General features: G+C 47.3%; 1 protein-coding gene across 7 annotated transcripts; it reads left to right on the plus strand.

The window, feature by feature from the left end:
• Positions 1 to 1,345: 1,345 nt before the first annotated feature.
• Positions 1,346 to 16,122, plus strand: GP6 (glycoprotein VI platelet). Of its 7 annotated transcripts, XM_036275218.1 has the most exons (10): positions 1,346 to 1,399; positions 4,518 to 4,553; positions 4,647 to 4,904; positions 8,497 to 8,781; positions 10,900 to 10,953; positions 11,760 to 11,813; positions 12,345 to 12,398; positions 12,931 to 12,984; positions 14,087 to 14,137; positions 15,549 to 16,122. In XM_036275218.1, the coding sequence occupies exons 1-10, from the start codon at positions 1,366 to 1,368 to the stop codon at positions 15,749 to 15,751; spliced, it is 1,083 nt and encodes a 360-aa protein (XP_036131111.1). In that variant the 5' UTR covers positions 1,346 to 1,365; the 3' UTR covers positions 15,752 to 16,122. The 7 variants fall into 7 exon arrangements, with proteins under 7 accessions (XP_036131111.1, XP_036131113.1, XP_036131115.1 ...); XM_036275220.1 differs by lacking the exon at positions 12,345 to 12,398; XM_036275219.1 differs by lacking the exon at positions 11,760 to 11,813 and having other exon boundaries at positions 1,347 to 1,399.
• Positions 16,123 to 16,298: the final 176 nt, after the last annotated feature.

The raw sequence follows: 16,298 nt of genomic DNA on the forward strand, positions 1-16,298 counted from the left end.
TTTTTAAAAATATGTTTTTACTGATTTTTTAGAGAGAGAGAGAGAGGAAGGAAGAGATAGAAGCATAGACGGGAGAGAGAAACATCCATCGGATGCCGCCTGCACGCCCCCTACTGGGGATCGAGTTCACAATCCAGGCATGTGCCCTGACCAGGAATCGAACCCGGACCTCTCAGTCCCTGGGAGGACGCTCCATCCGCTGAGCCACACCGGTGGGGCCCACAGTTTGTTCATTGTTCATTCATCCAAGAGTGGACACCTGGGTTCCTCCCACTTTTTAGCTTTAGTGAATAATGCTTCTGTGAGCATGGGTGTGCAAACATCTATTTAGGTTTTTTATTTGATCCTCACCTGAGGACAGCCTTAGAGAGAGAAAGGGAGAGAGAGAGGGAGAGAGACATGGATGTGAGAGAGGAACACTGATGTGAGGATGAAAGATTAATTAGTTGCCTTCTGTATGTGCCCCGACCAGGGACCAAACACCCACGTAACCCAGGCCTGTGCCCTGACCGGGAGTCAAACCGGCAGCTAGTCTGTGCACAGGGTGACGACCCATCTACTGAGCCACTCTGGCTGGGCTTAGCTTCTGTTTACATTTTTTCGGGTTCCCGGGCCAGTTTGGCTCAGTGGTTACAGTGTCGGCCCGCGGACCAAAGAATCTCAGGTTCGAGTCCGGTCAAGGGCACATACCTAGGTTGCAGGTTTGATCCCCGCCCCGGTTGGGGTCATTTGGGAGGCAACCAATCGATGTGTCTCTCTCACATCAATGTTTCTCTCCCTCTCTCCCTCCCTCCCTTCCACTCTATCTGAAAATCAATAGTAAAATATCCTCAACTGAGGATCACAAAAAAAAAAAAAAAAAATTCTTTCGGGTGTGTCCTCAGAAGTGAATGGCCGGGTCATGTGGTGGTTCAATGCTGAACATCTGAGGATCCACTGAACTGTTTTCGGTAGTGGCTGCACCTTTACAGTCTGGCCAGCCATGCATGACGGTCCCCACCTCTCCACATCCTCGCCAACACCTGTCTTGCTTGTTGACGACATCCACCCTCGTAGGTGCAAAATGGTATCTCACTGGGGTTTTGATTTGCACGTCCCCGGTGAACGTCAGGAAGTTTAGGGAGGATTGGGGTGTGGGCAGTGTCTCACTGGGCTGGTGGCAGGAGATAAGTGAGGATCCTTGGAGCTTGTGGGTGAGTCATTCCACGGAGGGGCCGCTCCAGTTTGATAAGCCTCAGTGGGGAAAGGCCAGGCTGGTAAGGGAAGGGAGGGGGGCGTTCTTCGCCCTCAGCACATCCGGTGTCCCTGCTCCAGCCCCTCACGCTTCCCTCCTGGGCCACAGAGCTCAGGACGAGCTGTGGAGCCATGTCCCCATCCCTGAATGCTCTCTTCTGTCTTGGTGAGTCCTCAGGGTTGATCTGGGGGGTGCCAAGGGACAGGCGCTGGGGTGTGAGACAATGCATTGTTTAAAAATGGCATGAGCCATGGATTTTGCAGCAAGAGGTGACCTATGAGAGCCCCTCGTTCACTGGGTGGGGACCCAGGGAGGTGGAGTGCTTGTCTGAGTTATTCTAGTCTATTCATGGCCGGGGCAGGAAATGAACAAAGGTTTCCTAGAATTGGCTGTAACTTTCTCCTACTCTTTCTCCTTTTTTTTTTTAATTCTCGCTGGAGGACTTTTTTTTTTTTGCATTTATCTTTAGATAGAGTAGGAGGGAGAGAGGGAGGAAGAGAGAGAGAGAGAGAAACATCGATGTGAGAGAGACACATCGACAGGTTGCCACCCACACGATCCCAACCAGGGCCGGGGACAAACTGCAACCAAGGTACATGCTCTTAGCGGGAACTGAACCCGGGACTCTCTGGTCCACGGGCCGATGCTCTAACCGCTGAGCCAAACTGGCCAGGGCTCTCCCACTCTTTCTTTTTATCCTCACCCGAGGATATGTTTACCGACTTTATTTATTTATTTTAAAATCCTGATCTGAAGATACTTCTCCCCACCCTGTTTATCTTCAGATAGAGTGGGAGGGAGGGAGGGAGAGAGAGAGAGAGAGAGAGAGAGAGAGAGAGAGGGAGGAATTTCGATGTGAGAGAGACACATCGATTGGTTGATTCCCACCTGATCTCCACCAGGGCTGGGGACCAAACTGCAACCAAGGTACATGCCGTTGACCATAATCAAACCCAAGACTCATTGCTCTTCATGCTGATGCTCTAACTGCTGAGTCAAGCCAGCCAGGGCAGATGGAAACATCGATGAGAGAGAACACCGATTGGCCGCCTCCTGCATGCCCCCCACTGGGGATTTGGCCCACAACCTGGGCATGTGCCCTGACCGGGAATCGAACCAGAGACCTCTTGGTGCCTGGGTTGATGATTAACCACTGAGCCACAACACCACTCTTAAAAAACAAAAGGTGGACTCGGTGATATCAGGACTAGGTTACAGAGTTAATCTGTCAATTTTCCTCACGATCCTGGGACAGATAATCCTGCCATTTGCAACAACATGGATGGACCTTAAGGGTGTTATGCTAAGTGAGATGAGACAGACAGAGGAAGAAAATACTGCATGATCTCATTTACAGAATCCAAAAAAAGCCAAACTCACAGAAGTGGAGAGTGGAAACGTGGTCACCAGGGGCTGGGGGTGAGGGAAATGATGGTCAGAGGATACAAACTTCCAGTTAAGAGATGAATACGTTCTGGGGTCTAATGTACACCATGTTGACTATAGTTAACAATACGGTATTATATACTTGAAAGTTGCTAAGAGAGTAGATCTTAAATGTCCTCACCAAAAAAAGAAATAGCAGTTATGTGACAAGATGGAGGTGTTAGCTGATGCCACCATGGAAATCATTTTGCAATATATAAATGTATCAAATCAACACACTGCCCACCTTAAACTTACACAATGTAACACGTCAGTTACATCTCGACAAAGCTGGGAAGAAATGAGACCCAGCCCACAGATCCCTTCTGAAAGAAGAGGTCATTCTCTATCTAGTTGTCAGGAGCGTGTGCAGGGGCCGGGGGTCCTGGAGGGAGCTGGGGCGAGCGGAGGGCATTGAAAAAAAGTCGTGTTAAAATGATATACTTGCCCTGGCCGGTTTGGATCAGCGGTTAGAGCGTCCGCCTGCGGTCCGGAGAGGCCCGGATTCGGTTCCCGCTAAGGGCATGTACCTCGGTTGCAGTTTGTCCCCGGCCCTGGTTGGTCGTGCGGGTGGCAGCCACTCGATGTGTCCCTTTCACGTCGATGTTTTCCTCTCTCTCTCTCTCCCTTCCACTCTGTCTGTACAAAAAATGGAAAAATGTCCTCGGATGAGGATTAAAAAAAAAAAATGATATACTTAACATAAGAATTGCCATTGATGACATTAACAGGGTCGTACCGTTATCACTCTGGTTCCAACACACTTTAATTCTTTGACGAGGAAACTCTGGCCCTGGCCAGTGTTGCTCAGTGGTTGGAGCACCGGTCCTCACACTGGAAGGGTCGCAGGTTTGATTCCCGGTCAAGGGCAAGTATCTGGGTTGCAGGTTTATCCCTAGTCCAGCCAGGGCGAGTGTGGGAGGCAACCAACTGATGTGTCTCTCTCACATCGATGTCTCTCTCTCTCTCTCTCTTCCTCCTTCCCTTCCGCACCCTCTAAAAGTCAGTGGGAAAGATGTCCTCCTCTAGTGAGGATTAGAATAAAGAGGACATGTCACACCCATAACACTCACCCCTCAACCTTCCGTACCCTGGCCCTGCCACCTTCTGATGTATGACTGTCTCCAGACACATGTCCTTGTTCTGAACACTCCATATACCTGCACTTGCATAATAGTGGCCTTTTTTATTTTTATTTTATTTTATTTTTTTATCCTCACCCGAGGACATTTTCCCATTTTTTTTTTTTTTGTTCAGGTAGAGTGGGAGGGAGAGAGAGGAACAGAGAGAGAGAGAGGAACATCGATGTGAAAGGACACATCGAGTGGCCGCCACCCGCATGACCAACCAGGGCTGGGGACAAACTGCAACCGAGGTACATGCCCTTAGCGGGAACCGAACCCGGGTCTCTCCGGACCGCAGGTCGACGCTCTAACCGCTGAGCCAAACCGGCCAGGGCAATAGTGGCCTTTTTTAAAAAAGTTTTTTTTCTTTATTAAGTTTAGAGAGAGAGGAAGGGAGAGAGAAAGAGAGAGATAGAAACATAGATGAGAGAGGACATCGATTGGCCGCCTTCACTGGGGACCGGGCCCACAACCTGGGCATGTGCCATGACTGGGGATTGAACCAGCAACCTCTTGGTGATGGGTTGATGCTCAGCCACTGAGCCACACCGGCCGGGCGATAGTGGCCTTTTATGGTTAGTTTCTGTCACTTCAATTCTGGTCACGTGTATCTTCAAAACAATGACGGCGAAAGACATACCAACGCATCCAAATGTCTGATCGCAGTGCCCAGCGCACAGGAAGTGTGGGTTCCCGCAAGGTCCTAGCCTTTGGTCCTTTTCTTCTGTCCTCAGGACTGTGTCTGGGGCAGGGGCTACAAGCTCAGATCGGTGAGTTCGGGTCCCTCCTCCGGGTTCAGCCAGTGTGAGGGCAGGAGGGGTGAGGGCCCAGCTGACCTCCACGACCCTCCGCTTGCCTTTCAGGCCCACTCCCCAAGCCCTCCCTCCAGGCCCTGCCCAGTGCCCTTGTGCCCCTGGAGACGCCAGTGACCATCCGTTGCCGGGGCCCCCCCGGCGTGGACTTGTACCGCCTGGAGAAGCTGAAACCCAGGGACTATAAGGACGAGGATGTCCTCTATATCTCAGCCATGAAACGACACAATGCTGGAGAGTACCGTTGTTCTTACCAGAACGGGAGCCTCTGGTCTCCTGCTAGCGAGCTGCTGGAGCTGGTGGCCACTGGTAACTGGACAGGGCGGGGTGTGGCTGGATGTGCGGCCTCAGGGCTCCATGGCGCTCAGTTCTGGGCTCGAAGAGGGTGAAAATGGGGATGGCGATGAGAGTAAATTCAGTGTTCCTGGGGGCCAGGATTAAGGTGGGGTGAGTAATGTACTAGCCTTGCATGGGGTAGGCAAGGGGCCCCCCCAAAATCAGCTATCAAGATAAATAATATGTTAATGCAATATATATCTATTTTAAAAAAATAGATTTTTATTGATTTTTTTATTGTGGGTTTTTTTTTTTTATCCTCACCCGAGGACATTTTTCCATTTTTTGTACAGTAGAGTGGGAGAGAGAGAGAGGAAGGGAGAGAGAGAGAGAAACATCGACGTGAAGGGACACATCGAGTGGCTGCCACCCGCACGACCAACCAGGGCCGGGGACAAACTGCAACCGAAGTACATGCCCTTAGCGGGAACTGAACCCGGGTCTCTCCGTACCGCAGGCCGATGCTCTAACCGCTGAGCCAAACCGGCCAGGGCTTTATTGATTTTTTTAGAGAGAGCAGAAGGGAGAGAGAGAAACATCAATGTGAGAGAGAAACACTGATCAGCTGCCTCTTGCATGTGCTTGGGCAGGTGCCCTGACCGGGAATTGAACCAGGACCTCAGTCCACGGGATGATGCTTACTCCATTGGGTCACACAGGTTGGGCTGTTAATGCAGTATTTGCCTACAAAATTAAGTGAAACAAGCCAGTCAGAGAAAGACAAGGACCATGTGATTTCACTCCTATATGGACTGTAATAAACAAAATAAACTAACAAGCAAAATAGAAACAGACTCATAGACAGAGAGCAGGCTGACAGCTGTGGGGGTGGGTGGAAGGATTGAGCCCCCCCCCAAAAAAAGAAAAAATGAAAAAAAATCATGGACATGAACAACAGTGTGGTGATTGCCCTGGGGAGGGGGAGGGGGAAGAGGAGGAGGCTACTGGGGGGACAAATGGTGATGGATGGAGACTTGACTTGGGGTGATAAACACACAGTACAGTGTACAGATGATGTGTTGTGGGATTGTGCCCCTAAAACCTGTATAATTTTGTTAACCAGTGTCACCCCCGTAAGTTCAATAAAAAGGGGGGGGAAGAAAGCAAAATTAATGGGACAATATCCACAATGAACAAAACACCACCATTTTATTTATTGTTTATTTTTATCCTCACCTGAGGACATTTTTGCATTTAGCTTTAGATAGAGTGGGAGGGAGAGAAGGAGGAAGAGAGAGAGAGCAACATTGATGTGAGAGAGACACACGAGTAGCTGCCACCCACACGACCCGGGACAAACTGCAACCGAGATGCATGTCCTTAGCAGGAACTGAACCCAGGCCTCTCTGGTATGCCGGCCGACGCTCTAATCGCTGAGCCAGACCGGCCAGGGCTAAACATCACCATTCTAAGTAGTGACAGAATTCTCAGCCATAGCCCGGCCTGAGGCAGGAGGAATGACGAGCACCCCCCATCCACGTGCGTTTTTATTTTATTTTAAATGCATTTTTATTTTGATTTTCTGATGGAATAAAATGTTCTCAACTTAGGTGTCCTTTTCTCACAGATTTTAAATAGTTATTTTCCGAAGTAGATTTTGAAAATATTGTTGATGAGTTTGCTTCCATGAAAAAGGGAGAATCAAATGATAATAAATCCTGTTTAATTTCTTGGTATAAATACACTATTTGGCCCAGCCGGTGTGGTTCAGTTGTTGGGCGCCGACCCCTGCACCAAGAGGTCACTGGTTCAATTCCCAGTCAGGGCACATGCCCAGGTTTGGGCCCAATCCCCAGTGGGGGGCATGCAGGAGGCGGCCAATCGATGTTTTCTCTCATTGATGTTTCTATCTCTCTCTTCCTCTCTCTCTAAAATCAATAAAGGAAAAAAATTATTAAAAAAAATTAACGATTCAAACTTGAAATAAAGTAGTGAGTTTTAGTAACTTACTTTGAGACATTTCAATATCTTTCCCAACATTCTGTTAACTCTAAAACATATGCAGAAATACTTGGAGACTTTGCTTCTGGTTTCAGTGTGACCCCAATTTTGATATATTTTTTTCACCGTGGATGTGTTTGCATTAATTTCCATTTAAGAATTGTATTAACACAGTATTTATCTTGATTATTGAGTTTTTCTCTCACCCTTTCTTTTTCATTTATTTTTTATTTTTATTCCTCACCTGAGGATAGTCTTTCATTTCTGATCAGATAGAGTGGGAGGGAGGGAGAGAGGGGGAGAGAGAGAGACAGAGAGAGAGAGAGAGAGAGAGAGAGAGAGAGAGAGAGAAACAATGATGTGATAGAGCCACATCGACTGGTTGCCTCCCACATGACCTGACCAGGACCAGGAATGAACCACAACCAAGATATCTGCCCCTTGACTGGAATTGAACCTGGACTCATTGGTCCTTGGGCCAAAGCTCCAACCACTGAGCTAAACCGACCAGGGCCACCTGTCCTTTTTTTAAAAAAAATCCTCATCTGAGGATATGTTTTTATTGATTATTTTAGAGAGCAAGGGAGAAGTAGATGGAGAGAGAGAGAAACATTGATGTGACAGAGAAACATCAGTTGATTGCATCCTGCATGCACCCTGACTGGGGATTGAACCCACAACCTGGGTATTTGGTCTGACCAAGAATTGAACCCACAGACTTTTGGTGCATGGGATGATGCCCCACCAATGGAGCCACCCAGCCAGGGAGAAAATTGCACCTGATTTAAATGGCGCTCATCACTTTCTGATGTACTCATGTTTACTTATTTATCTCAGTTATTGTCTATTCTCTCTTCCTGATGAGAATTTTATTTCTGAGCACACTGATGGACATATAAGTGTTGCCAAGGGAAAAAAGAAATCGATAAATAAATAAATGAGCCCTAATTCTCAGGCAGCTTCTGTTGGGAACGGTATGTGCCAGGCAAAGATTGTCATGTTCATGATGATAATTTGATTCCATTATATAGTAGCGTGGGCTCATTTTTAGGAGCAGAGAACCTGGAGCTCATGGCTGTGATTGCAAAGTTTGGTTCTGCCTCCTATCTTATGACCTTGGATCATTTATTCATAGGTCTGTGAGGATTGGATATGTTGATGTGAGTCATGAGCTTGGAACAGCACTTGGAAGCTGGTCTTTGGATACAAAGTAACAATAGAACCATGGGATACTGTGGCACAAACAATAGAAGCTCAAGCTACTTTGTTACAACCATCGTGTTTTAAGTGCTGGCTGTGGATTAGGTACTCCGCTAAGTGAATACATACTGTTTCATTCAGTCATTCCCATTGCAAAGTAGGGAATGCAGAGGCACACAGATAGAAGGAATTTATGTGCAGGCTCGGACAACCCCTAACAGGCAGAATCAGGATCGAAGCCTGGGCGCTATGATATGATTTCAGTCTTGTTCCCTTAAGAACTTTGTGAGCTGGTAGGGAGTGGCCTCCCCAGAATAAATACATGTGGGAAGTTCCTTAGCTTTTAGAGAGGCGGGGGAACCTTCTCACTCCCAGCCGAAACAGTGGTCACTGTCTTGAACATCAGAGTTCTTTTTGTTCTCAGGAGTTTATGAGAAGCCCACGCTCTCAGTCAAGCCCAGACTGGTGGTGTCCCCTGGAGAAGATGTGACTCTACAGTGTCAGAGCAGATATGGTTTTGACCAATATGCTCTGTACAAGAAGGGGGACGCTGGCCCCCACAAGAGGCCACAAGAGACGTGGTACCGGGCCAGTTTCCCCATCATGGTGACGGCTGCCCACAGTGGGTCCTACCAATGCTACAGCTTTTCCAGCAAGTCCCCGTACCTGTGGTCAGCTCCCAGTGACCCCCTGGAGCTTGTGGTCACAGGTAAGGGGGGTGCAGACCAGACTGTTTTCCCTCTGTCTTCCCAGGCTCTGATGTAAGTTCCAAGGGGAAGAACCCATAGGTGCTCACTTTATGTCAGCACCAGAGTGTGTTCTCTCTTAGAAGTCTTTGCCAAGCCCTCTCAGCCCAGCCCAGCTGCATGATTGCACTCCATCCACAGTGTGTTTCTCCTTACACACACACACACACACCCAATATATATATATATTCATATATAAATACTCATATATATACTCATATACATCAATACTCATATATACTCATATATATAAATACTCATACATATACTCATATATATATAAATACTCATATATATACTCATATAAAAATACTCATATATATGCTCATATAAAATACTCATATATACTCATATACACTCATATATTCATATAAATACTCATATATAAAGACTCATATATATACTCATATACATATATCAATACTCATATATACTCATATATAAATACTCATACATATACTCATATATATAAATACTCATATATATAAATACTCATATATATGCTCATATAAAAATACTCATATATACTCATATATACTCATATATATTCATATATAAATACTCATATATAAATACTCATGTATACTCATATATATACTCATATATATAAATATATACTAATTTTTAAATATTCACATATACTCATATATATAAATACTCATATATATACTCATATATATAAATACTCATATACTCATATATATAAATACTCACATATATACTCACATATATAAATACTCACATATATAAATACTCATATATATATATATGAGTAGAGCAAGTAATGTTCAAAGACACATCCAACACAATTATAGTTGTGACCGTGATAACCACTGGGAATTAGAAGCACCTGTTCCACCTCTGCGTCTGACACTCACACAGAATGGCACGCCCACTGTAATGGAATGAAAAGCGATAAGAAGGAAGTACATAGTCCTGTTAGCACCTAGAACGGGAGGCTTGTCCAAGCAGTGTTCCATGTGGACCTTCGAGCAGAGATTCCCAGGTGGGAGCACTGGGTGGCGCTGCCTGCTGGTGGGTGGACTTGTGGTGAGAATGAGGTCAGCTGACAGGTGCAGCGGCACAGCCTGTGTGGGGGCAGGGTGGGCGGGAAATGGGGAGGGGCTGTGTTTTGTTCCTGAGGCACCCCCTTCGTCCCACATGGGTACGTGCCCCTTGATCTCACTGTTCCTGTCACCTCCTCTACCTCTAAGAGCAGGTCTTGCTCCCAGGAACAAAATAAGGGGACAGGTAAAAGGGCAGAAATGGGGTTCACATTGCAGAGACAAGGATAGGGGTTGTCATTACCAATTAGCCCCAGAATGTGCTAGGGGTGCCTTTTTTTTTCTTCTTAAATTAAATTAAAATTTTTTCATCATGCCCTGGCCAGTTTGGCTCAGCGGTTAGAGCGTCGGCCTGCGGTCCGGAGAGACCCGGGTTCGGTTCCCGCTAAGGGCACGTACTTCGGTTGCAGTTTGTCCCCGGCCCTGGTTGGTCGTGCGGGTGGCAGCCACTCGATGTGTCCCTTCACGTCGATGTTTCTCTCTCTCTCTCTCCCTTCCTCTCTCTCCCTCCCACTCTATCTGTACAAAAAATGGAAAAATATCCTCGGGTGAGGATAAGAAAAAAAAATTTTTTTTCATCATTATTTATCTCTCTATATCCTCCTCCACCTCCACCCACCCCCACCATCACCACACTGTTGTCCATGTCCATGACTTCTTTCTCTTTTTTTTTTGTTTGTCTTTTTTGCTCAACCCCTCCACCCCCCAAAACCAGAGCCGTCAACCTGCTCTCTATGTATGAGTCTGTCTCTATTTTCCTTGTTAGTTCAGCTGGTTCATTAGATTCCACGTATGAGTGAAATCACACGGTATGTGTCTTTCCGTGACTGGCTTATTTCACTTAGCACAATGTTCTCCAGGGTAAGGGTGCCTTTCAAATGCTACTTAACATTGAGGTGATGTAAGCTTCATATTCCTTTTCCAGGTGAGGAATCTGGGTGGCAGGGATGTTTTGTCTTTATGCTCGGAATCCACAGCTTACAGGGCACACAATTCCCTCTTTTTCTGCTTTCTCAGGGACCTCTGGGACATCTAGCTTGTTACCCACAGAAGCACCTTCCTCTGCAACAGGTAAGTCCTGAGGGGTTCACCCTGCTGTCTGTGGTGCAAGGCATGGGGACTCCTTGTTCTTCTTCTTTTTAATCCTCACCTGAGGACATTTTTCCATTTTATGTTCAGATAGTGTGTGAGGGAGAGAGAGGAAGAGAAAGATATAGAAACATCGATGAGCCCTGGCCAGTTTGGCTCAGCGGTTAGAGCGTCGGCCTGCGGTCCGGAGAGAACCGGGTTCGGTTCCCGCTAAGGGCACGTACTTCGGTTGCAGGTTGTCCCCGGCCCTGGTTGGTCGTGCGGGTGGCAGCCACTCGATGTGTCCCTTCACGTCGATGTTTCTCACTCTCTCTCCCTTCCTCTCTCTCCCTCCCACTCTATCTGTACAAAAAATGGAAAAAAATCCTTGGGTGAGGATAAAAAAAAAAAAAAAAAAAAGAAACATCGATGAGCGAGAACATTGAGTGGCCGCCTCCTGCACGCCCCCCACTGGGGATCGGGCCCACAACCTGGGTGTGTGCTCTGACTGGGAATTGAACCGGCGACCTCTTGGTGCAGGGGTCGATGCTCAACCACGGAGCCACACCGGCCGAGCAAACCTCTGGTTTCTTTGATTAGTGGTTCTCAAATGTTTGTGGGCTTGAGAATTACCTGTTGGGGGGAGTGTGTGTTTATAAAGAATGTAATAAGGCAAAAGGATTAGCCAAAAAACATATATACATATTCCTTTTCCAGGTGAGGAATCTGGGTGGCAGGGATGTTTTGTCTTTATGCTCGGAATCCACAGCTTACAGGGCACACAATTCCCTCTTTTTCTGCTTTCTCAGGGACCTCTGGGACACCCAGCAGGTCACCCACAGAAGCACCTTCCTCTGCAACAGGTAAGTCCTGAGGGGTTCACCCTGCTGTCTGCGGTACAAGGCATGGAGACTCCTTGTTCTTTTTTTTAATCCTCACCTGAGGACATTTTTCCATTTTTTGTTCAGATAGTGTGTGAGGGAGAGAGAGGAAGAGAAAGATATAGGAACATCGATGAGCGAGAACATTGATTGGCCGCTTCCTGCATGCCCCCCACTGGGGACCTGGCCCACAACCTGGGTATGTGCCCTGACCGGGAATTGAACCGGCGACCTCTTGGTGCAGGGGTCGATGCTCAACCACGGAGCCACACCGGCCGAGCAAACCTCTGGTTTCTTTGATTAGTGGTTCTCAAATGTTTGTGGGCTTGAGAATTACCTGTTGGGGGGAGTGTGTGTTTATAAAGAATGCAATAAGGCAAGAGGATTAGCCAAAAAACATATATACATATTCCTTTTCCAGGTGAGGAATCTGGGTGGCAGGGATGTTTTGTCTTTATGCTCGGAATCCACAGCTTACAGGGCACACAATTCCCTCTTTTTCTGCTTTCTCAGGGACCTCTGGGACACCCAGCAGGTTACCCACAGAAGCACCTTCCTCTGCAACAGGTAAGTCCTGAGGGGTTCACCCTGCTGTCTGCAGTACAAGGCATGGAGACTCCTTGTTCTTCTTCTTTTTAATCCTCACCTGAGGACATTTTTCCATTTTTTGTTCAGATAGTGTGTGAGGGAGAGAGAGGAAGAGAAAGATATAGAAACATCGATGAGTGAGAACATTGAGTGGCCGCCTCCTGCATGCCCCCCACTGGGGATCTGGCCCACAACCTGGGTGTGTGCCCTGACCGGGAATTGAACTGGTGACCTCTTGGTGCAAGGTTGATGCTCAACCACGGAGCCACACCGGCCGGGCAAACCTCTGGTTTCTTTGATTAGTGGTTCTCAAATGTTTGTGGGCTTGAGAATTACCTGTTGAGGAAAGTGTGTGTTTATAAAGAATGCAATAAGGCAAAAGGATTAGCCAAAAAACATATATACATATTCCTTTTCCAGGGAGGAATCTGGGTGGCAGGGATGTTTTGTCTTTATGCTCGGAACCCACAGCTTACAGGGCACACAATTCCCTCTTTTTCTGCTTTCTCAGGGACTTCTGGGACACCCAGCAGGTTACCCACAGAAGCACCTTCCTCTGCAACAGGTAAGTCCTGAGGGGTTCACCCTGCTGTCTGGGGTGCAAGGCATGGGGACTCCTTGTTCTTCTTCTTTTTAATCCTCACCTGAGGACATTTTTTCCATTTTTTGTTCACATAGTGAGAGGGAGAGAGAGGAAGAGAAAGAGAGAGAGAAACATCGATGTGAAAGGGACACATCGAGTGGTTGCCACCCGCACGACCCAACCAGGGCGGGGGACAAACTGCAACCGAGGTACGTGCCCTTAGCGGGAACTGAACCCGGGTCTCTCTGGACCGCAGGCCGACGCTCTAACTGCTGAGCCAAACCGGCCAGGGCTGATTTTCATTTCTAACAAGTCCCCTGGTAAGGCTGTTGCTGGTCTGGGATGTCACCCCGAAGACTAGCACACTGAATTCTGTGGGAGCCACAGGGTTGCCCCAGTTTTAGAGGCTTCTCTTCTGACCTCTGTCTGATGCACCTTTGGGTCCCCAAAGGACATCACATGACTGAGCACCTGGAAAATCTCAGGCAATACTTGTGGAATAAGAGAAGAGCTAGTGTGTGTAGAGTGCTATTTACATGTCAAACACTGTGCCTTATTGTTATTATTTCAAATTTTATTTATTGATTTGATATATAGAGAGAAACATTGATTTGATGTTCCATTTATTTATGTATTCATTGGCTGACTCTTTTTTTTTATTACTTTTTATTTCTCACCCGAGGATATTTTTCCATTTATCTTTGGACAAGTGGGAGGGAGAGAGAGGGAGGGAGAGGGAGAGAAACATCAATGTGAGAGGGACACATTGACTGGCTGTCTCCAGCACAACCCCAACCAGGACCGGGGATGAACTGCAACCGAGGCACGTGCCCTTGACTGGAATCAAACCCATAACTCATTGGTCTGTGGGCTGACACTCTCACCCCTGGGCCAAACTGGCCAGGGCCATTGGCTGACTCTTGCATGTGCCCTGACTGGCGATGAAATCCACAACTTTGGCGTTATCAGGACAACGCTTTAACCAACTGAGTTACCCAGCTAAGGCCATTACTAGTTTACTTTTTACATCGACAGGGAAGAGGCAATTGTTTCAATACCTTGCTATTCCTCTTTTTGATCCCAGAGACTTCTAAGACTACTACCATTGTTATAAAGAATCCAGACCCTACAACTGGTGAGTATGTGGTCCTCTCTGGACCGTCCTTCTCCCCACCCCCTGTATCAAAGCTCACTGTTCTCCCTGTACAGAAGCTATGGCTTTGGGGTCTCGGGTCCTGGTGTATCAAGTATTAAGGGGGGGGGTAATAGTATATAAAGCTCAGAGTTGGGAAGGTTGAGGTCTTCTCGATGATCAGAGAAAGATCAATTCCATCTCTCTCCCCACCCCTTATAATAATCTTTTCTTCCACAGTCAGTGAAATAACCAGGTAGTGTCCGTGCACAGGGCAGGTTGTATCAGAGGCTTGTGAGGGGTGTTCAGAAGATGTTATATTTAGGAAACTGGGCTTATCTAGCCCTGATCCTGGTGAAGAGGGGAGGGACCCTCCAGGAATGGATTGGCATCTTCGCTGGCGGAGAGTAACAGGATCTCAGATGAGAGCTACGAGTATGAGATCTTTCTTTCTTACAGCTGCATAGTATTCCATTGTGTACACGTACCACAGCTTATTTATTTATTTATTTATTTATCTATTTATTTTTTTATCTTCACCCGAGGACATTTTTCCATTTTTTGCACAGATAGAGTGGGAGGGAGAGGAAGAGAGAGAGAGAGAGAGGGAAACATCGATGTGAAAGGGACACATCGAGTGGCTGCCACCCACACGACCAACCAGGGCCGGGGACAAACTGCAACCGAGGTACATGCCCTTAGCGGGAACCGAACCCGGGTCTCTCCGGACCGCAGATGGATGCTCTAACCGCTGAGCCAAACCAGCCAGGGCATCCACAGCTTTTTTTTAATCCACGCATATACTGATGGACACTTGGGCTGTGTCCAGATCTTAGCCATTGTAAATAGTGCTGCTACAAACACGGGGGTACATATATTCTTTCTTATTGGTGTCTCAGGCTTCTTAGGATATATTCCTAGAAGTGGGATCACTGGGTCATAAGAAAGATTTCTTATCCTTTGAGATGACATGGAGGGACCTAGAGAGTATTATGCTAAGCGAAATAAGCCAATCAGGGAAAGACAGATGTCACATCATTTCACTTATTTGTGGAATATAATGAACAAAATAAGCTGATGAACAAAATAGACCCAGAGACATAGAAAGGAGTACGGTTGACATTGACAAACCTCTGAGGAGGGAGGTGGGGGGGGGAAGAAATAAACCAAATAACTTATATGGATATATGCATAACCAATGGACATAGACAACAACGTGGAGAGGCGGGGGGGGGGGGGTTGGGAGAAAGGTGTCAATGGGGAAGAAGGAGAAACATCTGTGACAAAAATAAATGAAAAAAAAAAAAAGGAAAAATCAAGGGAAGATATGACTATGAGAAACCCAAGATGTGGTTTGGAGGGGGTCCCAGAGATGGGTTCTAGTGCCCTGCACCTGTCTCTCTTCATCCCCCAGGTCTCATCCATCAGTCCTACATGAAGGAGAACCTGGCCCGGATATGCCTTGGGGCTGTGATTCTCATGCTGCTGGTGGGGTTCCTGGTGGAAGACTGGCACAGCCGAAAGAAATCCCCGCTGTACCGGCTCAGAGCTGTCCATAGACCGCTCCCACCCCTCCCACCGACCCAGAAAGCACACGGTCGTCAGGATGGGAGTTGACTGTAGAAGCCACTGTGAGAACCTCAAGACTTGGTTGTATCCAAGAGATGAGTCATGAGAGCAGAGAGGGGACTTAGAGTGTGTGTGGGGTATGAGGGCAAGATGGTAGAGGCTACAACTGTGGAAAGGGGGGGTCTTCTTGGTGCTCCAACAAGGAGCTGATGAGTTGGTGTCTATTTGGCTTTCTGCTGAACAACTCCCTCTGTTTGGGACGGAAGGAATTCAGTGGATGCCAAAGTTTCGTCATTGATGTCTACTTAAGGCTCCCTCACTGGTCCATCATGTCCCCCCCCCCCCTTTCTTCAACCTTCTCTCAGATGGGTTCCGGGTGGACTTCTACATTTGGTCTAAATCCATCAATAAAGACCACCTCCTTCACAAATGCTTTCACCTTTATTTTCTTGATACACTCGTGATAAGGGGACATCAAATGATAATGGGATTAAGTGACGTGTGTGTGTGTGTTCTGTGCAGATAGGAGACACCATCAAGGCTGACATGGCATCAGGTCCAGAGACAAAAGTCCCCAAGAGGGCTCACAGGAAGG

The sequence above is a fragment of the Molossus molossus genome, unplaced genomic scaffold, assembly GCF_014108415.1.
Source record: "Molossus molossus isolate mMolMol1 unplaced genomic scaffold, mMolMol1.p scaffold_m16_p_21, whole genome shotgun sequence".
NCBI lineage: Eukaryota > Metazoa > Chordata > Mammalia > Chiroptera > Molossidae > Molossus > Molossus molossus.